The sequence below is a fragment of the Paroedura picta genome, chromosome 12 (genome assembly GCF_049243985.1).
Source record: "Paroedura picta isolate Pp20150507F chromosome 12, Ppicta_v3.0, whole genome shotgun sequence".
In the NCBI taxonomy this organism is placed as follows: Eukaryota; Metazoa; Chordata; class Lepidosauria; order Squamata; family Gekkonidae; genus Paroedura; species Paroedura picta.
In genome coordinates this window covers 20,968,848-20,992,251 of record NC_135380.1, presented here as the reverse complement: position 1 = coordinate 20,992,251, position 23,404 = coordinate 20,968,848, and the positions used below count along the sequence as shown (strand labels likewise).

Below are 23,404 nucleotides of genomic sequence, written 5' to 3'. Positions count from 1 at the left end.
GCCAGCAAATACTGGCAGGGGCTCATGGGAATTGTAGTGTATGGACATCTGGAGGACCACAGGTTGACTACCCCTCCTCTGACTAACAACAAAACTTAAATAGTCCAAGAGACAGTAACATTGCATTTTGGATTAGCTAGAGAGAATGTCTTGAGCTTATAAGAGAGAAAGAAGAGACAGCCAATCACAATAATGCAACTCTAATCCAATTTTTATGAATGGCTGGGCCATCCATTTGATGAAAACAGGTTTTAGATTGTTTATATCAAGTACAGGAAGATCCTTCTAGTACCCTAGGAAGAATTGTTGAGAGAAACAAAATTCTACATGTGGGAGGCTTATGGGATTTTAGATCAAATGAGGTTGGATAAGTTCAACCAATTAAGGATCAAAAGTATTTTTCATATGTTCATGGCTTAGTTCATGTGACAGGAACATTATTTCCATGTATGCATTGAGTTTGTTCAGTGGGGGAATGGTAAGTGCATGGACTGAGAAGTTCAAAAGCTGCTTTTGAGAACTGACCCTTGGTATCTGCTGAGGAATGGTGGTCAGAAAATTGTTCTTATCTTTCTTTCATTGTTGTAGTGCTTCAGTTCCTCAGAGCTTTTTGCCACCCATAATCTGAGTGAAGGGTCCCACCTTGGCCAGCGAGAGTTCCAGGATTTCTGCCCAGCTATCTTGCAACAGTTGGAGTCCAAGGCTTGCATGTCAGAGAACCTGGAGAATGAAGAAGATGAACAGACAGAAGAAGGGAAACCCAGCTCTGCAGAAGGTATGTAGTAACAAAACAAGCAGAACAAGCTGAAATGAACAGCTTGTCTTTGAAATGTAAGCCACCTGAGAATTGTTTGAGTGCAGCTTGTCACTATTTCTATGAGGTGTTCAACCCGAACTCTAAATTACAGTTCTTTATTGATTTTTCTTTTTCAGCTGCAGGACTGCAGCTACCCTTAAACCCTGTCCAGATGAAGCATCAATGGCAGTAGCAAACAGATAATTAGGAGTGAGAATGGCAGGATATTGGAATGGGACTTATAGGCCAAAAGCAGTTGGGTCTTTCTCTTGGACCACCTTGAGTCCAGTTATGCCCATTGGTAGCCACTGCCTTTCCAAGGCCAAAATACTTTTTGTTTTCTCACATCTACGTAATCATGGTGTTCTGCAATGCAGCAAAGATGCTTCCCAAGATTACTCTATGGAGAGCTCCCTGTCTAGAAAAAAATCCATTTCAACAAGCTTTAACTTGAATGCTGAATGATGAGTAATGTCAGCCAGCTTGGAATCTGGCTGCTCTAGGCAGATAGAGAATAGTGGGCTGTTATAAATGTATACATAACTTTTCTGCAGAACATGTTCTGGAGTTTTCATGATGTTGATTCGTTCCATGCAATACATCCCTTCTTTATCATTTCCAATGAATAGGCTAGAACAGCCAGTCAGCTTCAAAGGCTGGTTAGCAATATTTAAGGCCTTTCATTCAGTTTTTATTACAGCAAGAGTTATCTCCCTGTCAGACACTGAAGCAGATGCACATAGCTAGGTAGTTTGTAGTTAATAAACTGCAGTAATCCAACACTTTATCCAAGGCCTTTTTGCTAATCACTGTACCAGTTGTCCTTTGTCAGCCAGTCACCCATAGCAACTAGGGAGTGAGACCAGGAGCTGTGTAACAGCTGTATTAACAAGGCTGCCGTACATGTTGGTACAGAAAGCAGAGTGATGTCAAATAGAGGCAGAAAGAAATATATTTTTTCCAACTTGTGCATCAGGGAAACCAAGATTATGATAGATCTAATCTCTTACAGGTGAATGAGTTAGCAATGCAAGATGATTTATTATTTATATAATTATATTATTATTATTTATTATTTACATTAAAAGAAAAGGAAAAGAACAAAAACAATTTTTGGTTGCAAGTATAGGCACTGATGTAATGAACATCTGCATTTCCTTCAGAGTTCAGCTAGTCCTGGTGAAACCTGAGGTAGTGTATCTCCATTGGGCTGCCCCATTTCCAGAAAGGTACAGATAAGATGGAACTGATTCAGCAAATATAATGTGTGCTTATGACATATAGAATAGCTGAATCGTTCATTTAAGTGCTGTCCCTGCTGTGCCTCATTTCCAGGGTTGATTGTTGGAATAAGAATCCCTTTGGAGAAGATCCCCTTTCATTGGATGTCCTAATACAATGTCTGAGTGTGTGTTTTGGGAACATCCGGTCTACTGCTTTAGGGGAACCTCTGCTGGTGGACCGAATAATGAACATGCATCCCAGCCTGGAACTCTTACCCAAAAACAGATCTTCAGGTCGACAGAGCTCCAGCTTGCTGATTGAAGTAGCAGAGTGTTTTGCTTTCCAGCCAGTAGTTCTAATCCTGAGAAAGGATTCTAGCAATAGGCTGCATCCTTTCACCAAGGGGATAGATCAAGTGACCAGAGTAAAACTCCAGCCTGCCAAGTGGCAAACTGCAGCCCTTCTATTCATAATTAAACACTCTCAGTTGGGATTCTTACTAATGAGTAATTCTTCTGGCGTGTTGTGAGAGGAAGCATGCCTGAAAAAGAGCTGCAGTTTAATATTCCATCCTAGGCAGAGACATGGGAGAAATTTTCAACTCCTTAAAAGCGCATCATAGGAAAAAACAGGACTGTTGAAGGACTAGATAAGAATGGGCTCAGCATGTAGTCAAAGAGATCTAGTTGGAATATTTTAAAGTACTTCCTTGAAAGGCAGTGTAACAAATCGGTCAGTTAAGTTATGGAGCCTCTCTAGAGGTTTTTCAGAAGGTGGTGGTGGGAAGATGACTCTTGAGTTAAAGTCCAGGGATCCCTTATATTGAAGGGATTACATCAGATAACTCTTAAGGTCTCTTCATGCTTTGATTATCCCCCACTGGGACTAGATGGCACCTTATGCAACAGTGAAGTCCATCACTACATCATGTATAAGGAAAAGCTATAGTCAGTTGTAGATATATGTTGTGTGTGCTTCTGAAGTTGCTCTACCTTTTGGAATGCTTGCCAGCACTCATATGCCCCATAGATGACTATGCCGAAATCCTAGAAGATGTACAGAACTGGTTCTCTGACTTCTCCAAAAACATCGTGCACAGGGAAGCAATTAGGATTCCCAACTGTCTGAAGATAAAAATACCCAGTCCCTTTCACAGAGGCTCAATTGGATATTATTTACCAGGTAACATTTATCATCATGTAATGAAAAGCTCCAGCTGCCAATTTCCACACGTTAAGCCTCTATTAAAAGGACAGGATATTTTCCTACAGGCCTGTTGGCATCCCTCGAAACAGCATAGGAAACAGATGTTCAAAAGAGGCTGCTTCCTTCATAAATCGCTTGAGATGAAGCAGTAATGAGGGTAGGTGTGCAGGTAATCACGGCAAATCTCGGTTGAATCCATGACTCACATCTTGACTGATAAGATGCAAAGGCGTTAATTGCCTCAGGATGCTTTTCCTTCCTGAACGCTGAAAACCGTTAGCATACCTCTGGAATATGTAAAGTTCAAAGTAACCCTAGATAGGTGTGCTGCACTGTAAACCTTTCAAAAATGAAGGGAAGGATGCTTTTCTGATTGTTGTTCAGAGCTTTAACTTTAGCAACAGACTTAAGCAATAGACTTTCCTATCATGCACAGCAAAGCAGGAGGCTTCTCTCTAGTTAATGGTAAAGCAGAGATTTGAACTTCCTATCCCAAGTGTCTATTATGCAAGTCACTATCATGGTTCTCTGGCTGACAAACTTCACATGGCTACTTCCCAAGCAAGCCCCCCACTGGATTAACCTAAATATCAGTGATTTGTTAAGAGTTCCAAAGCATCTGTAATTTTTTTTGGCTCCATCACCAAAGTCTAATATATCAAACTGCTTGCAGTCCTCATTTACAGCCCCTGCTTATCAGTGTTATAATTCCTACCTTGTGTATGCCAGAATAGTTCAGTTTATCCCAGAACAATTAAGGAGTGATGACAAATCAGCCATGCTTGTACTGGCGCTAGCTGTTCTGCAGTTGTCCCTTATAAACTCCCAGTAAGGCCATATATTCATTAGGGTTGTCTTAAGTCTTTGTATCTAGAGGGCCCTTCCTGTTTTCACTTACGTGGGTAAACTGGCCCTCCTTTCTTCTTGTTTCGCAGTATGGGGCTTTGGCTTTCTCAGTGTTTCGCTGATTAACCTGGCTGCCCTCCTTGGAGTCTTCATCGTGCCCTGCACCAAGAAGGTCTTTTTCGCCCGAATCCTAACTTATTTCATCGCACTATCCATCGGGACGTTGTTTTCTAACGCATTGTTCCAGCTGATCCCAGAGGTGCAGTAAAACACACACGCACACACATATGCTCAGATCTAATCACAATCGCTCCACTTTTTCCAGTGCTTTAGGTAGCTAGGTTCTTTGCTGATGTTTACAGAACAGCAAGGAGTGTAGAAATAATTTGCCCCTCCCCAAGGGCTTTAGGATGAGCTTTTCCTTCTGACCATCAAGAAATGTCGTGAAGTCATCCGAGAGGGAAAAAGAGCAAGCTTTTTGTATCTCATGGCTTAGTTCTTGCTTCTTCCTTCTGTTTCTCATAATTCAGCGTGGTGTAGTGGTTTAAAGTGGCGGCTTCTAATCTAAGGTTTGATTTCCTGCTCTTCCACATGCAGCCAGCTGGGTGATCTTGGGCTTGTCACAGTCCTGACAGTGCTGTTCTGACTGAGCAGTCCTGTCAGAGCTCTCTCAGCCTCACCTCCCTCATAGGTTGTCTGTCGTGGGGAGAGGAAGGGAACGCAATTGTAATCCACTTTGAGACTCCTTCAGGCAGTGAAAAGCAGGATATAAAACCAATTCTTCCTTTCTTTAAAAGAACACTATCTCTACAAAACACATTGTGGATTTTTCCAGTTTTGGTTGTTGCTCGTTGTGGTGACAGTTCTTTAGCTTTGTATATGTGGTTTTACTTGAGAGCATATAGCTTTTTCATTACTGATAGAACAGCATTTCCTTGGAAATGTTGCAAGGCCAGCCTTCACAGCTGCATTTCTTTGGAAAATCCTTCTTTTCAGCCAAATGTTGCCAGCTAAAAGCTGTGTTGCTTACAGCCATCATAAGGAGGAAGTATTTGTTAATCTGGGTTTAAGAGTGATTTACCTCTGTGGGCTGAGGCTTGGTAGCATTCAAGTTTGTTCTATGGGCTGACTAGTAGCATGTATCCACGCTTCCATGCACAGAAGGTTTCCTATGGACCCTTCTGATTCCTGGTATGGCTATCCCTGATGTTGCAGCATCTGTATGGGCTTAGAAAGGACAAGGCGATAAAATCAACCCTTTTCCCTCAGCAGAAGAGGAAGACTTGGCAATTTCATTCACTTTTTCATCCACATTCTGAGCCCCCTCCTGCAGCCTGCATGTCTGTTCCTTTGCATTGATTTGCTGACCCCCAGAATGATTTTTCTGGGGGTTGAAAGGAGCTGCAGGAAGATTCTGCATTCTGTGCCACAATAGTAGGTTGCTGCCTAATGACATTAGGTGGGGAGAAAATATATGGTTGGAGGTTTGCAAAGGCTTTTAAGGAAGGGGAAGGAAGAAACACAAACGCAGACAATGTATGTGAGAGACTCTCTATGCCAGAACTGTGGATTTTCATTCTGCTTTTTCTTTTAACATCTGTACAAATTTGTACGGACAAAGGGAAAGAAGCTTTCTGCTGCCATGATGGGCTTTGTCAAATATAATTATGAATTAATTTTTGTTTAATTGCAGGTTTGGGGACTGCTTAAATGCAACCATGAATTCTATTTTCTGTTTTCAAAGTGCTGTTCTGTATTTCTCCTCCGCTGTCCTTTAAATTTGCCAGTGTGACATTTATTTTGCACTTGCTGCAATACAGTCTTTGGGATTATAAATCCAGTGAGACCCCCAAACCTTCAAAATGGGAAGCTGAAATTTGTTTCATCTTAATTTGAATAGATGTGAATGTGCCAGTCTGAATCCAGAGTTACTTTTGTGGCATTTGTCAGGCCACTGTGTGACAGATTCTTTCCTTGAAAGGTCAGGATACCAATTCACTTAGTGGTGCTTCTTTGACCTTCTTTGTTTTGGCACAGAAAATTCTTGCCTACCCAGGCATCATTTAGTGCAATCCCTTTTGTAGAATTCTTGGTAATTGCTGCTGTGGGAGTTGGTGTTTGTTTGAAAACAAGATTGTTTTCTTTACCTTGGATTGGAAATAATTGTATACATTTGACCTCCATTGTCAGCCTGCCTGCTCTGTAAGAACTAAAGTGAGATTGTGCTGTTACATTTGTACTGATTGAGTGGGACACTACATTTTGGAGTCTACCCATGTACAAAAGCCAGAGGCATATAGCCAATCAATGGGTTTCCTTTCTGCTAGGCAGCAGAGAATGGAGGTTGAGTGTATGGCATGCTGGGAGTCAAACTGTAGCATTGCACATGGCACTGGAGCTTTGACACTGTTTCTTATAATGGAAGAGTCCACTAGAGTCAGCGCTGAGAAGAAGCTATTTTCTGAATGTGACTTGGGTACAAACATTATATGATGAAATATATCGGACAAAAAAAATTGAAAGCGATGAGGTCCATATAATGCAAATTACAGCATCCGCTGTTTGTGCTATTTAATCGCTATTTTCAGTTGACGATTTCTTTGTCTGCATTTCAGAACCATAGCACACTAATTTGCTTCCAGCATGCCTGATCAGTCCCAAATGGATATATAATCACTAATAAGTATCCTATTTTTCTCCCTCCCCCACCTTTCTGTCTCATGTGAATTTATACCTTTATGTTCCTGTACTGATTCCCACCTCCCTGGAATTTCCTCTCATCTGTGGTTTAACTGCTTTGGGGTTGTAACATGCACTGCAGTTTGGGGTTACGGTTTCCTTTGTGTGACCGTCATCTCCCTCTGCTCCCTGGTCGGAGCCAGTGTGGTGCCTTTCATGAAGAAGACCTTTTACAAGCGGCTGCTCCTGTACTTCATTGCTCTGGCGATTGGAACTCTCTACTCCAACGCCCTCTTCCAGCTAATTCCTGAGGTATGATCCAGGGGCCTTTAGGCCTTCCTTGTTTGGCTGTCTTGTGTTTGATGTGTGCTACTTGTAGTTTGGTGTCTGGTGAAGGCCTAATACAGCCACTATCAGGTAGAGTAATGAGCAATCTTTTATGGCACCTTTTTAAATATTGATGTGCCAAATAAATTGGTCTAGATAGAGCTCTGATAAATTGTATTATGCTGGGGTTGATGTAATTACTCAATTGTATATTTCTCTCCTAAAGGCTTCTGCTAATTTGCTTTATTGGGAACAGTGATTATTCAGCCTCCCTTTTATCTGAGATCTGAATTCTGTACCTCGGAGCAAGTGATAATTAAAGCAAGGAAGAAGTTTCACATGAGAGATCTGTACTAAGGATGTACATTTAAACTATTAAAATCTTTTAGCATTTAAGCATTAGGCTCACAATATATTTAGCCTATATACATATTTCTACTTATTACCAGCTCTGCTACTGATTTCTGTTAACATGCTTGTCTTGAGTACAGATGGTTCACCGTAAGGCAGGTACTGGCAAATGAATGTTAAACAGATAAAAACAGTCCTGGCATGTACAGTTAACCCATTGCCAGTTTTCCAAGATTTGGGAAAACATTGAGATTTACAGGAATCTGTAAATCCTTATTTAAAACTCTTAATCAGATTTGGCTAGCCACAGAAAACATTATGTTCCTTTAATGGCAGAGATGCAGTACACAAAAGGCGCATGTAGAAAGTGCAGCCTTGTAAGCCAAGTTGGTGTTCTTGCTCCAGGTACTAGATTCTGCTCAGGTGGCACTTATATATTATTTAGCCACTTAATATTCACTCTGTCTATCAGTGGAATGTTACCGGAGAGGCAAGTGATTACTGGGGAAGCTAGTTATTCTCTTGCACTGTTGTCTGCTTCTGTAGGGGGAGAAGGCAAAGAGAATCAAATGGTGTCTGTGGTGCAAGGGAATGCAAAAAGTGAGAGGCCATCTGATTGTTCTGCAGTGTCCCTGTGGTGTAGATTTTTCCAGTGCTTGAGCTTGACCAGTTCTAGCTTGCTCATGTTTGTGGTGGTTTTCATTTGTAATGAAAGTGTCTGATGCAAAGAAACTATCTGATTTAGAATAGAGCCTGTTGTCCTCATTGTATTAATATAAAGAGTGTACAAGTGATACTAATGTGAACTAGTGAGTGGGGGAGAAACATTTGCAGATATCCTAACAGGATACCAAATGAGGGGACTGGCCAGATGATTTCTTGCTTTAGAGTTTAAGTGGAGTGATATTTCTCTACAGCTCTCAAGTATGTAGTTTCATATAGTGGGTGATTTGAATTCAAGGGACTTGCTGCTTACCACCATGAGAGGAAAAGCTTTTGTAGCAAAATCTTAGCAAAATTTTTATGCTCGTTCTTTTATTCTGTTTTTTATCTGTAATGCCAATAAGGGTATGATTGATTGTCACTTTCATGTTCCCTTTCAGACCTTCCCTTAATAAAGATGAGGAAAGAGAGCTATGCTGGGGAGGGAAGTAAAGTGGAACCTGTACATACCATATCCTGTGTGTTCACCTGATTCTTTCTGCTCTTCCTCCTATAGGCTTTTGGATTCAATCCTCAGGAGGACTATTATGTCTCCAAATCTGCAGTAGTCTTTGGGGGCTTTTACCTGTTCTTTTTCACAGAGAAAGTACTGAAGATGCTTTTGAAACAGAAAGATCAGGTGAGGTGGGACAGGTTCTGAGGGGAGTGGACTATTGTCCCTGGACTGAGATGTTGGATTTACTTGCTGATGACTATTTATGGTGCAGATCTCCAGCTCAACACAAATGTTTGTATGCTCGGGTAGCCTCAAACAGAAATAAGATAAGCTAGGTGGATTTTTGAGGAGCAGAGAAGTAAAGCGAGTAACTTTTTGTTTTCTCTTTATGACATAGTAGAAACAGGAATCCTATCAGGCAATTAGTGTAAGAAGGTAGCTTACAAAATGATTAAATATGCTAAACTTTTTGCACTTTAATGGAAGTGATTAGATGTTGCAAACATCTTCTAAGAACAAGCCTGAACTCCTATGCTCTGTCCTTCTCCCCTTGCTTGCAGAGCCAAGGCTGACATCTTCCTGGGTTAGAAATTCTGCAGTTATTCCAACACAAATTGAGGCGTTTGCTTTCCCCCCTCAAACAAGGATTCTAAATGAAGATTAAATTCACAGGAAGCAAACCCCAATTGTTTATTGCCCCAATTTGAATGCTGCAAAAAATACAGCTTTTATTGTTAGCTTTTTAAAGACTACCTCTTTTATTATTATTAATTAAATTTATATGTCGCCACTGTCGGGGACCCAGCTCATGGTGGGTAACAACATAAAAACCCGCAACAATAAAATCCGAACAAACCCCCAATAAAGACATGACAAAACATTGCATGGCGGCAAAATCACTTGCTCCTTGTACCTGTACATCTGCTCCTGGGGCAGCAGGGGGGCTATGTCAATAAGATTTCCCACACATATCCTGAACAGATGGCATGTCTTAAAGGAGGCAGGGGCACCAGTTCTTCCTGCACTGGCCTCCACCATAGACCAGGCGGAAGAGCTCAGTCTTACAGGCCCTATGGAAAGCGGATAGTTCCCACAGGGCCCACAGCTCTTCTGGGAGCTCATTCCACACTTCAGTTTCAGCAATGAGTTTGCAGATGGGTGATTGGGGGGGGGGGGAGAGGAAATGAACTCAAGGATTTTAGATGCTGACAAACTGTTGTTTGTTCAAAATTATTTATTATTTATTTTACTTACTTAATTTACATCCTACCTTTCTGCCCTTGCAAGGGTCACCAAGGTGGCTAACAATTTAAAACATCCACGATCAATTCACATTTTAAAACCATCCCCCAACATGTATCATTAGTCTAATTCTGGGTTTAATTATGTACAAAGCATAAAAGTAGCAATTAAAATACTTGCTATGAAGGAGGATCATTAATGCTAAACAGAAGTCTTTACCCACCATTGGAAGATTGCAACAGATGAGCACAGATTCCCTCCCTGGGGAAAGTTCCAGAGCTTTGGTGCCATGTCTCAGAAGACCCCACTCTTCTAGGTTGCCACCTGCCTAATCTCAGAATGTGGGGGCACCCGAAGCAGGGCTTCCAAAGATAACCATAGTTGTAGAGCAGGTACATAAGAGAGTAGGAAGTCCTTCAGGAATGTTGGTTCCAGACTGTGAAAGATTCTGAAAGTCACAACCAGCATCTTAAATTGTGCCCGGGGATTAGCATTTTAGTTGTTGTCATCTGACCTAGCCTCTGTGAATCAGGCTATATTACTGTAAGTCACTCTGCATAGGACTGCCCTTGAAGTTGCTCCAGAAACCTTAACTGGTCCATTGGCAAGAGTACTCATGGGGACCAGTGGAGAGCATACATTTAACGTGCTCTCCCAGCTGCACTGGCTCCAGATTAAAGACTGAATTTAGTTCAAGGTTTGGGTCTTAACCTTGAAAAGTCCTAAATGGCCTAGGACTGTCATATCTGCAGGGCTCTCTATCCCATTACATCCCCCAAACAGCACTTAGATCCCGTGATATCTGCTCAAGATCCCCATCCCCGAAGAAATCAAACTGGTCTTGACCATGGCCAAATGGAATGCACTATCTTGTGAGATCACAGCCGTGTGTGACCTCAAGAGAGTTCCAGAGGTGTTCTGCCAGACCTGTGGTCAAGGCCTGGGATACATTCGATTTCAGCTGCTCTTCCTGGCTGAATTCTTTCTGGATTCCATCCATTCTTTATATGCCACCTCTCTCCCTCTTTTGAGCAAATTGTTTCATAGTTATACATTTAGTTATGGATTTTATTTTTTTATATGTAATTTAGAGATTTTAAATGTTTGAATGTATTTCTACTTTTGTAAACCACCCTAAGCCCCCAGGGAAAGGCGGGCTAAAAGTCTGAAAATAGTTAAATAAAATTACTGATCCTCTAGTTGAAGAACCTTGTAATGGGCTCTCAGGGAGCTGGACTACTGGTCTGATCCAACAGGACTGTACTTAAGCATTATGTACATGATTTGCTTTGAGTAGGCTTCAGTATGGATTGGACACTTATTCTGAAGTGTTTGATTCCTCTTATTTCAAATGATTGTAGCTGGTAACAGTCAAGTCAAAACAAATGTAAAACAACCAGTTAAAGCAGCTGAACAAGCCACAGTAACAGATACTGTATGGAAGAGTCAACATTAATTTTTGCAAATACAAATAATACCTCATGAACAGAATTGTGTCATTATGCACACAGATAAGAGTTTGATTCAGTGATTCAGCAATAATTGAGTCAGTATATGGAGCTGGCCAATATGACCTTTAAAACTTAAGTAGTCTTAGCACCCAAAAATATACCTGCTGTGGGTCAAAATTTAGACATAGATTTTTTTCTTCTTCTTACAACCAGAAGTTTCTGTATTGGGATCTAATCTTACTTATAAAGCAAGACAAGAAAGAGTTATGAACAATGATAGCCAAACTTTCAGTGAACTCCAATACATTTTGGGGAGTTTCTTTGATTAGAAAAGAGAGTTGTAGACTAATTACAAAAGGATTTTGTTGATTTCACAAAACAAGCAGCGGTGTCTTTCATTATAGGCAACTATAGTGCAAGACATTGAGAGCTACAAACCTAATGTTGATTATGCAGTGTTTTTGTGTGTGTGTTAAAACTGTCTTCTGTGATCTCCAGCATCACCATGGTCACAGCCACTACAGCCCTGAAACCCTACCTTCCAAGAAGGACCAGGAAGAGGGGGTCACAGAGAAACTTCAGAATGGGGACTTGGATCACATGATCCCTCATAGGAATAGTGATTTGGAATGCAAGAATCCACCTGTAGATAAGAATATTGTTGGTTCCTTGTCTGTTCAGGTCAGTAGATATGTAAACTACTATAACTATGTTGAATTGTTCTCACCTGGAGGCGAATGGGCTTATTTTAAAGAAAAGGGGAATACTCTGTAATCCTGCTTGATGGGGCCTAGTATTCCAGAGAGTGTTCTATTAGATATGAGTTTGGGGATCATATCATAGTGTACATCATACATTAAGCATGGCACAGACATCTTTCCTGATTATCATCATTGTGATTTGGTGATCAGGAGGGAGCTTCAAATCCTTTCTTTCCCTTTTGCAAAGCCCCCTCCCTCACAGTGATTTCCTTTAACCAGAGTTAACTCTAACCAGTTTTCCCCTTTTAACCAGAGATTAAAATGAGACTTTCAAGTGCAATTTGCACACCCATGGTTGTGAAATAATCTGGTTAGTGTTAACTATTGCTAGCTTTGATATAAATGCTGTATAAGGACTATTATTAAAGCATAGGAGGAAGAGGGGTAAGTTACACAAGAGAATAAGAGGGAGTGTGGAGGTTGCTGCCTATCTCCTAATAATAACCAGGAGAATGGGAATGTTGCCCCTCTACTGGGCCTTTTGTAACATTCTTGATTAATGTAGCCTACTCAGTGTACTCAGACAACATATTGCTGCATTGGTCGATGGCTAGGGCCCAGACGGACAAGTACTAGTCTGGGATGTGATTCATGAGTTGGGCTGATGCCACAATGGACAATCATCCATCTTTAAGAGAGGAAACGTAAGAGAGGCAGTTGGGAGGCCTCAAAAATCCCCTTTTCTGAATGTACTATTGGCTGGTTGCAAATATGCATTCAATGTAAGGAACTTTATTGAATGTTGAGTGACCATAAGTTTTGACATGGATCAGCCTTAGTTACTGTTACAACTTACATTAGGAGAGAGATGGATACCCTATTCATTCTTCTGGATCTGTCAATGATTGTGGTAATCTTTTAGTTAGTATGCCAATGCATCCTTCAATGGAAAAAAATGACCTTGCCAAAATTATCCTTAGATGACTGTAAAGCTGTTTACATGTAGCTACCTTTAGCTTCTTGAAAATGTTGACTGTGTTTCTTAAGAGCTCTTTAAATCTGCATATAAATCTATTAAGATTTGTGTAATTAATTATATAATGTTTCTTTCATTGGATGGCAACCTAAATTACAATGCTTATAGTTTCTTCAGATGCAGCGTTCATATGAGCAAGGTAGTTCATTCTAGCAGTATATTTAAAGCTTCTGGAAAGCTCTAAACTCAGTTACTGAGCTCCTGTCTATATCCTGTTTTTTTAACATGTTTCCAGGACCTCCAGGCTTCTCAAAGCACATGTTATTGGCTGAAGGGTGTGGGTTACTCTGACATTGGTACACTGGCTTGGATGATCACCCTGAGTGATGGCCTTCACAACTTCATTGATGGCTTGGCCATTGGTGCCTCCTTCACTGTGTCAGTCTTCCAAGGGATCAGCACCTCGGTGGCCATTTTTTGTGAAGAATTTCCTCATGAGCTAGGTCTGTATTTCTTAAATTATGCATTAAGACTGGAGGAAATGAACTTGAGTGTGATGTACAGAAGTTATGTTGATGTCTACAAGATGTAAGCATGTATACAAATATTGCTACATATCTGTATTGTTCCCTGTTATATGTAAACCACCCTGAGCCTTAGGGGAAGGAAGTATATAAATATAATTAAATAATAGTATCGTTACTTAGTAATGGTTTAAAATCTTGTATTATACTGTAGAGAGCTAGATGTAAGGAAAGAATATATCTGCAGCTTTAGAAAAATAGGTGGATGGAGCCTTGTCTTGGCTGAGAAGGCAATACTACAGAATAATACTGGGTCATATTTAAAAGCAGGGCTGCTGCCAGTGAGGGTAGGAAAAACTTGAACTTGATCGACTTGGAGGTAAGGGAAAGAGGTTGGTGAGGTCTTAATGTGGCCAGATCTATGAGAAATTTGGGGGTACAAACTGATCATCTCTACTATAGAAACGAATGTGAAATAACTAATCAGTTACTGTATCTGGTGCCTTATGGGAGTGCACCTATCAGTGCAGTAGGCTGCCTATGGAGTCGGTGGCTGCACAGATACCTATCATGGATGCTATAGGCTAATCAGATGGCCTGTAAGACCCTTTCCAACTCTATGATCAGAGTACGGTTGGGGGGGGGGCAATGCAGCTCCTGGATCATGGTGGCAAAATGTACTGGGACAATCTTGATTATACTTTGGAATGTCAGGTTCTTAATTACCCCTCTCTGAGACTACTGATGAAATGCAGAAGGGTGGGATACAAATAATTTTAAAATTATTATTTATTATAGTTCATTTTTAAAGTTTCTAAATTTTTTCAAGGGGTTGCAGTGGAAATCCAGATTCCTTGTGAGCTCATCACTCAAATTATGTGACTAAGAGTAAAAACTGATTGGAATTCTGTTTCCAGACCCGCTGGATAGCTACCAAGTTTCTTAGGGCCACCTTCCTCTCAGTCCTCAGTACTTGCCCTATGTATATGAAACCGGCTGATAGAACTCTTCTGTATTTTGAGGTGTACAGATTATATTTCTAAATTGTCAATAGTCATCATTCAAGGTTTATCGATTAACCAAAGACTTGGAGATATCAAACAAACAAAAAAAACCAAACCAAGAAGTATATTAACCTTATAAATGCTATAATTGTAGAGAAGACATCTTTAAAGTTTTATCCTACTGATACTGCTCTTGCTAACTTCTTTTGTTTATCCTGATCCCTGCAGGTGATTTTGTCATTCTGCTGAATGCTGGGATGACAACCCAGCAAGCACTCTTCTTCAACTTCATATCGGCTTGCTGCTGCTATATTGGGCTAGCCTTTGGGATACTGGCTGGCAGTCATTTCTCAGCCAACTGGATCTTTGCTCTAGCTGGTGGGATGTTCCTGTATATCGCACTGGCTGATATGGTAAGTGGCAAGCAGACCAGGCTGACTGTAAGCCATCCTTTGCAGCCACATCACTGTTTTGCTGTGGCTTGAGCTCTGTTGGGCTCACAATTTCAGACCATTTCAGGAAATGTCTTCAGGGAGAAAGGATTTTGTTTGGGCTGAAAATGCTGTGTTGGGTTTGTAGCTATGAGCATGTTGGAAAAGCATATTGTTGTCACAGAAAAAAATGTATAATTTTTTCCTTGTCCAATAAGTTCCCGGAGATGAATGAAGTCAGTCGAGAAGATGAAAGGAACGGCAGTGCTTTGATTGCCTTTATCATCCAGAATGCAGGCCTGCTGACAGGATTCACCATAATGTTGCTGCTCACCATGTACTCTGGACAGATTCAGATTGGATAAAGAAAATACCCATTTGCTTGGAAAGCTCTTTCTCCCTGCAGGTATACGGACCATGTAAACTTGTAATGCCAAGGATTACGGAAGAGGGCCCTTTTGTGAAACTTGCTTCAAAGACTCCTTATTGACTGACCTGCAGTGACTGATGAAATTCCTTGCTATGGAATTAAATGATATAGTGTAGCAGCCCCTTCTTTCTATTTCACCACCATCCAGGTGCTTTTTTAAGGGCCCCGTCCACAGGAATTATAATTCTTGCATCCTCTTGGGCTGACAGTGGATGGCCCTGAACAAAACCGTTTTTGCTCCAGAAGGCTTGCCAGTTGGATTGAAGTCTAGAGAGTTCATCTCTCTCTTCCTGTCCTCCCATCTGTTCACAGGCGATGAGAATTGCTGAAGAGAATAATATTAGTTCACAGCTCTCCTTAAACATCAGATTATTAAACTGGTTAAAATGTTCCCTTGGTCGAACAGGTTTACTGGGAAGTTTAACACCAAATGCCTGCTTAAAAGATGCATTTCCTTCTGAAAGGGAGAGCAGTGGAATGCCTCTTCTACAGTGGTGTTTGCTGTAACGCATGCGTGCATAAATCCCACTACTTCCTTTAAAACTAATGCTTGTTGCATATATTGAATTATTTGGACTTCTACAATTAATCAAACCTAAGATTTATTTATGATAGGACTAGCTATAAACTCTCCAAAAAGGAAACTAATGACTGTCCTACATGACCAGTATCTGGGTCCTCCCCCCCCCCCCCCAAAAAAAAAAAAAAAAAGTTAGTTGATTTCTTCAACACTGTGTGGCAAAATCAGCCTTCCTCTTAACTTCTGTCTTCCTTCAAAATATTCACACATGTGCTGGTCCTGTTTTTGTAGGGTAAATCTAACCAGTGGAGTGTCTCCTAATGTCTGGCAAAGTCTGGGTTATATTAAACAGTTTATTTGCACCTTCTGAGGCCTCTGCATCAGCCAGAGCAATCTATGAAATGTTAAGCCCAAATTGGGGACCAGGTAGGTTTGTCTTGAGGAGCTTTACTCCAGGACTAGACTTCCCCAGAGTCACTAAGTGAACTGATGTATTATTATCATATTGATAATATTGAGCGCTTCAGCTTTGGTCTCTAGCGAATCTTCTGCCTTGCATAATCATTTTGAGAGTTTGAGTGTTTCTTGATCAATGGGAAGTCTCAGTTGTTTCGCAAACAGTAGACTTTCCATTCTCTCTGGCTGATTAAGTTTCCCTCCCCTCTTCCCATGGCAGTTTGCGTGTGCCTGGATTTCTCTGTTTTGGTATATAAGGGAATAAATGTTGTCATTCTTCCCCATTTCACCCTGCTTGGCTTGTGACGCAAGAAACAGTGGCACCACGAACATTATATTTTCCTGTTATGGAGATGCTGAATAGGAGCTGGATTCCACTCACTCCAGAGCTGGCCCAATGTATAGAGATGCCTGAGGCAGGATGTCCAAATTGCAACTCCCATGTCTCTCATTTCCTTTCCTCTCATGGGTTATTCCAATAAGCCCTCTGCCATAGAACTGAAACAAATGGGAGCTGCTAAGAACCTTAATCTGTAACACCCACTATAGAGTGTTCCCACCATCAGTCATAGGAAGCTGAAAAAATGCTATGTATGGGGTACAGCATTCCTCTGCTGATTTGAACCTGATGGTTATCCATTGTTTGCCTTCCAAATAAGATATGAGTTAGCTAAAAAACAGCAGACATTCCTGTCATCCATGTAGAACTTGGATATGAATTCATGAATAGAGGTTGCTTCTTTATCCTTGTTGCTTATTCTAAAGTACATAGAAAGATGGTATGTGCTCTTCTTTATAGCTCCTTGGGTTAAACACCAGATCATTGGGAACAGGGGGAAATTTTAAAAATTAAAACTTTTACAATAAAGCTAATGTAGCAAATACACCTTAAACCAGATTCCCGGATGAGGTGGGTGGGTGTCAAGGAGCCAATCTTCCATCTTGTGTCTCTTCTCTCCACCATTTTAGTACTGACACTAGAAGGGCTCAAATCCAGTGCTGGGCTTCCTTCAACAATTTAATACTGGGTTCAAAGAATAGCATATTTAATGTCTTTACCATTTGGACACTTCCATAATTACCATAGAAAATGTGAGCATGCATAGGGAGCTAGGGTTCAAGGCAGAGAGCACAATGCTACCTTAGTAGTGACATCTTCTCTTCTTCATATTGGGGGTAATAATTGGAGTTGACTAGTTGGCTACATCAAAAAATGCTACTATGCCACTAGAGCCCTCCCATAGGATAAATCATCTGTTTCTACCAGCACAATTGTTACAAGGGTCATGATATACACACAGCAGAACTTGTAATGCTTACTACTCCGTGGCTCTTGTAGCTATTTTGCATAAAGAGGCTTGAAGTAGAACTTGATGATGTTTCTGCATGCTTGGATAGTGGTAGTGTTGAACCAACTGTCTTAAAAGCCATTATCTCCATTTTGATAAATAATTACCAACTGTGTCACATGTGTTGTTTTTTTTAAGGCACCTTATTTATGTTTGTTAAAGAAGGATGTTACTTTGTCTTGTCTACTATATTTCTGGCTTGTATTCTCTGTTTCTCTAAATTGGAACTCTAATTCAGACATCTCTGGCATACTAACAATCATGCCAAAATAAGGCAATCTTGGTTCTGAAATAACAGAAATGAACAGTTTAGTAAGAAATGGCAACTTTTTGTTCAACTGAATTTCACTAAACATGAGCTTGGATCCCCTGAAAATCTCCACTGTAGGAAAGATTTAAGTTGAGCCTTCTCCCTTCTGCTGCAGCACAGAATGCCTTCTAAAATGTTGTTCGTGTGGGACAGGATTGGTACAAACTGTATCGCCAAGGAACTGGAGGTCTGCTGCAGGAGAGGGGATTGGCAAAATTGTTCCATAGGGAAAACTGTTGACAGGGAATCAGCCTGTGATGCAATCATACATGTAGCTTTAATTCTGGAATTAACCTCTTTGAACCAAGACAAATCTCCTTTAGCACTAGTAAGGAGGTACATCTCTATTAGCTCCCTGAATTAACTGACAAGTCTGTATTTTAGGTTATTTCTGAAATTAAACTGAGTAGCAACCTGTTTGTTCATCACCTTGGTATAAACATCCCTAATATAAGATGTCTTTGGCTGTTTATTACAGTAATTTATGTTGTCTGAGTACCCTTTTAGTGTGGACCTGAGTTAGTCCATAGAATGATAAAGAGAAATTGTGTCAATGGGGACTTCCATATGGAAGTAACTATGAAATCGTTTACAGGAAATTCACATGCCCCCCAGTCCTCTGAATGTTTATGTAGAAGTCCCGCAGAGTTCAGTGGCACTTACTTCCATGTGTCTGTAAGTCTTCATCTGCTTGCCACTTTGGAACCTAAGGAGGCTGCAGTCATAGTCTTTCTATGTCAGTTTAAAGGAGACAGGAAATACCATTTCTTGCTACTTCCACTATTGGTGATAGGGACTGAGAGAGGGGAAAAACCAAAACTGACAAGTGGGTAAGCTTGGGCTTTTGATTGCATTTATTTTAATACGTCTGATTTTAAAACTTTGATTTTCCCCCTTCTCAGTATTTGAATAACTCAGGTGTTATAAGAACTTGTTGATACAAAAAATATAATTTATGTCATGTGACCTTGTAAAGTTATTTGTAAAATTCCATAAATAAACTATATTCTGTAATGACATCTGTAGAGTGCTTTTTCCCCCTCAGGTATTCATAGAGGAGGCCTGCAAAGATACCTGCTGCTTTGTTAACTAAATTTCAAAAGAAACATCGATCACAGTGTAGTAAGCATCCAAAATATGAACATATTGTGGAATGGTTCATAAAAGAAGTAATGCAAATATTCCCTGTAACACAGATGCCTATAAGTCTTGCCTTAATTGTTTACAACGTAAGGTGGTGCATCCCAAGGCATCACAACAGAGATTGTTATTCATGATTTAATCCATTGTCAATTGATGTATGATATATGGAAATAGGTCTTTGTATGTACAGTAGTACAAAAATATTGATTTGCAGTAGTTAAATTCATAAATGTGCAGTAGCGTAAGAATTTAGATATTATATTAAGCAAGGTCTGCATTACTACTTTTATGGGCATTGCAATGTGAAAAGCTGTATTAAAAACTAGTCCAAGAAGAATGTACTATCCAAGAATGAAGTATCCATTATGCACTGCTTTATGATAAAGTTTTATCTTCCAAGAACTTGATAGCTCTTTGATGTCCACTCAGACCTTGACTTCCCATGCAATGCTATTCTTGAAACAGAAGGTGGCAGTGATGCCTGCTATCATGAAATTTGCTCTTGACCAGTGTTGCTAGTCATATATCCAGGTAAATGTTGTATATTTTATATGTTAGGTAGATCCTAGGGCTTAACAATGTTGGCTTTAGTAGCTACTCTGCTATCAAAGTGAAATAGTAAGTGTCTCATAAGAGGTACCTGTTATTAACAAGGGTTTGTAGCTACAGCATATTTCATTATTTCAAAGAAGGAAACTGGAATCTTTGAATTAGTAAAGCTGTGCTATCATACAAAGTCCTTCCCCTATCCCATGAATGCCTCTTGCTGAAGGCTCTCCTTTTCCCATTGTATTTGTTTTCTGTATTGCAGCTTGTTCTGAAATGATTTAAAAAAACAAACATGTTTTTGTGTAAAATAGTAATAGAAAAGCATAGTTATCCTGTCATATTATCCAGAGTTCAAAATGCAGCATGTGAAATGATAGGCCATGTGCTGTTGAGGTTATTGTTAGGGGGGTTTATTGAGTTTTATGGGTTTATCTTTGTAAACCATCAGGAGTCTTTCGAGAGTGGCAGAATAGAAATCGAATAATACATAAGTAAAATTAATAAACGCTTGTTACTGTATCAAACGTAAAAGCCTCTTGTGGCACAGGGTGGTAAGGCAGCAGAAATACTGTCTGAAGCTGTCTGCCCATGAGGCTGGGAGTTCAATCCCAGCAGCCGGCTCAAGGTTGACTCAGCCTTCCATCCTTCCGAGGTCGGTGAAATGAGTACCCAGCTTGCTGGGGGGTAAACGGTAATGACTGGGGAAGGCACTGGCAAACCACCCTGTATTGAGTCTGCCATGAAAATGCTAGAGGGCATCACCCCAAGGGTCAGGCATGACCCGGTGCTTGCACAGGGGATACCTTTACCTTATTGTACCAAACATTAGAAATAAGATTTATCTATTGTCCCTCCTTTCAAAGGTTTAACGTTGAGAAGTGGAAGACTGGAGTGAGAAAATATGGGCAAGCTACCAGAAAAGCAGGGTTATTTCTAGTGATCATTTGCTTAGAATGCTTCATTCTGTCAGGGTAGCAATGTCATTCAGGAATATAGCATGAGGGATCTGGAACTGCAAGGTTTGTCACAAACTAATTCTGCACCCTTCAATAAGAATGATACTTTATTGCTCTCTTCTGGTAAAGGCTCATGCCTTTACTATTTACAGCAAAACAAAACATTGTCTTTCCAGAGAGTTTAAGGATAAACAAATGTATGGCTGGCATGAGTATTCTGTAAGCTTTAGCTACTCTGAGTATATTCAAAATAACCACGACTTTCTGAACAAAAAAAGGCTTGTCATAGTCTTTAAAGACATACCTTTTGGATATTGGCACAGAATACACAAGTGTGTGTATGTGGGCAGGGGAGTTGCATATCCTAGCCTGCTTACAAGAGGCGCAGCAGGTGCCATTTATACCATGCGTCTAAGACAATCTGTTTCCACTCTTTTCTAATACTGCAATCCTAAAACAGGCTATACATAATTTAAATAAACATGATCTGCTAACTTATTTCTTGTTGGCAATTGCCCACTTGCTGTTCAGTCGTGACCAGACAGGAATGTGACAGACATTCCTACCTAGTCTCTTTTCTTTGTACTTATTTGTCATGTATCTCATGATGTGAGTTCTTTGAAGGCTGACGCTGCAATAAATGTAGTACTTAAAAAGCTTGCTTTCGGCTGTAAGACTGGTAGCGTCGGCTCTCCGGTTGCTGCCGCTGTTATTATCTCTGCTGCCGGAAGACAGAGGCTGGGCCTTGCCCCAGTATACTGTCCTAGCGCTAATATGATTATATGAGCGTTTGCCTCCTGCGCTCTTCCAGGCCCGTCGTGGGATACTATAAGGGAGAGGGTGGAGGGCGTAGGATAAGCCCGTTTGCGGCAGTTTTCCTGCCTGTAGGTCTATTGGCCTTTGCCCGTTTAGGTAGGCTTCCGAGCCGCTTCGCCGCTAACCTCTCTCTCCCCTCCCCCATCACTTCGTCCTCTTCATTCTGGCTCCAGCTGTTCGTTTCCTAGCAACTCTTCTTCCCATTCAAAATGGCGGCACGGAAAAAGGGGGAGGGAGAAGGGAAGTCCATTGACCGCGACTTGGTCACGTGACTGAAGGGAGCGTAGGTCGCTGTTTAATTTCCCCCCCCTCCCTTCTTTCCACACGCAGCCGTAGTGTTGGCCAATCACACCGTACGGAAGGCAGAATAGGAAAAGGTTCCCTTAGCGCATGCGTAACGGGCGGTGGCAGTGGGAGGGCGGGCGTCAGGGAGATGAGGGTTGCAGGCGCCTGCGCCCTACAATCAAAGAGACGGCGGCCTTGACAGCTTGTGCCTTGTGTGCCGTGGAAGGAGGGGAGGGGAGCGAGTATCGACGCTGGCGCATGCGTGGTAGCGGGCAGGCGCGGGGGGCTCGGGTGGAGAGAGCCGCCGCTGCCGCCGCCCGGACCCTGAGAGGATTCCCTTGTTCTTGCGCCTTTGCTGCCGTCACCGTCGCCGCCTGGGCCTGCTAAGCCGCCGCCGCCGGAGTCCCGGCCCCTCCCGTGGGGAGGCAGGAGGGTCCCGGGAGCCGACGGAACAGGCGGGACCATGTCCGGGCGCGGCCAGGGCGGCAAACTGCCCACGACGGAGCGCATCGTGAAAGGTGAGGGGGCTGCGGGGGCGGCCATGGGGGAGGGGTGGTTTCCGTTACCTGAAGGCGGGGGAGGGGGGGAGATGGACGCCGACCTCAGTTTCATCATTGTCATCCTCGCTGCAGATGAGGGTGGATTTTATTATATGTGTGATGTGATGATGGTGGCGGCGGTGGCTGGGGAATATCTCATGGCATCCCTCGGGCTGAGTGGGAGAGGCTAAATGGCTCTTAGCGCTGTAAATCCTCCCTAATATAACTTGATATTTGTGAATAGCGGCTTTAATATCCCGTTTCAATGAAGCGGACGGATTTTAAGAAGCCCCAAGCCCGTCATTTTTTAATTTTTTTTTTTTTTGCATTGGGGTGGGAAATATGGGGCATCCTCTTAGTGTGGTGGAAGGAGGCGGAATTGGGTGGGTCTGTAGAGGACCCACAGCATGCGGACTGCGATTTGTAGCATCCTTTCGTTAGTAGGTGGGGAGCACAATGTGCGTTTGTGTGTGAGAGACCGAGAGAGAGAACTCCAGTCTCGCTAGAGATTGAGGAGAGAAGGTTGTGTCTGTTTATCCTCGGAATAGAGCAAGGTTAGACCCAGAGTTACATTGTCAAGAAAAACGGGGCAGTTCTGTAGGTGAAGAAGGAAACTGTGATCCTGAAATGGAGGAGACCAGAGTTTGGAAGATACATGGATTGAGAATTAGTAGTGGTGACACCCTTGTGTTATGATGACAGTGAAAATTTCAAAGACTTGTACCTTTTGGCTTTCTTCTGTAGGTGCTTGTGTTTTTTTCTAGGAGGGTAGTGTCTATTAAATGGACAGATAGGGGATGCAGAGGTCTTAATTTTGGGGACGTCCATAAAATAGAAGAATTGCACTGCTGGGTCTGTCTAAATCAGCATCCTGGTTCTAGCAGCTGGCTCAGATGCTTTTAGGGATTTGCAAGTGTAGTATGAATATGTTGGCTTTCGTTTATTTTTCTCTACTATCTCATATTCAGAGATATACTGTATATGTGGAGGTTTCTTCATTGGCTTGGATGTATCATAGCCAATGATAGAGTTGTATTACATGAATTTGATTGATCTGTTTTTAAAGTCATCCATAGGTATATGCTGTCAGTAGAGAGGCAATCACAGGTGACATAAAACTATTAGTTGTGTATC

At 41.5% G+C, this 23,404-nt stretch overlaps 2 protein-coding genes across 9 annotated transcripts in view; both read left to right on the top strand.

Moving 5' to 3' along the window:
• The window catches only part of SLC39A14 (solute carrier family 39 member 14), a 41,206-nt gene extending 22,210 nt beyond the window's left edge, over nucleotides 1-18,996 (top strand). For 4 of the 5 annotated variants that reach the window (XM_077305518.1, XM_077305520.1, XM_077305521.1 and 1 more), the window contains 7 exons: nucleotides 589-775; nucleotides 6,894-7,063; nucleotides 8,649-8,771; nucleotides 11,780-11,962; nucleotides 13,254-13,461; nucleotides 14,715-14,899; nucleotides 15,136-18,996. In XM_077305518.1, coding sequence (XP_077161633.1) covers nucleotides 589-775; nucleotides 6,894-7,063; nucleotides 8,649-8,771; nucleotides 11,780-11,962; nucleotides 13,254-13,461; nucleotides 14,715-14,899; nucleotides 15,136-15,282 — 1,203 coding nt within the window. In that variant the 3' untranslated portion in view covers nucleotides 15,283-18,996. Of the gene's footprint in view, nucleotides 1-588; nucleotides 776-4,161; nucleotides 4,332-6,893; nucleotides 7,064-8,648; nucleotides 8,772-11,779; nucleotides 11,963-13,253; nucleotides 13,462-14,714; nucleotides 14,900-15,135 lie in introns of all 5 variants that reach the window. The other variant, XM_077305519.1, reaches the window with a different exon arrangement.
• Nucleotides 18,997-21,872: 2,876 nt separating this feature from the next.
• PPP3CC (protein phosphatase 3 catalytic subunit gamma) overlaps nucleotides 21,873-23,404 on the top strand; it is a 76,485-nt gene continuing 74,953 nt past the window's right edge. Inside the window, exon 1 of one of the 4 annotated variants that reach the window (XM_077305513.1) lies at nucleotides 21,873-22,249. In XM_077305513.1, the coding sequence (XP_077161628.1) occupies nucleotides 22,195-22,249 (55 nt within the window). In that variant the 5' untranslated portion in view covers nucleotides 21,873-22,194. The remainder of the gene's footprint in view (nucleotides 22,250-23,404) is intronic. The other 3 variants (XM_077305515.1, XM_077305514.1, XM_077305517.1) reach the window with 3 other exon arrangements.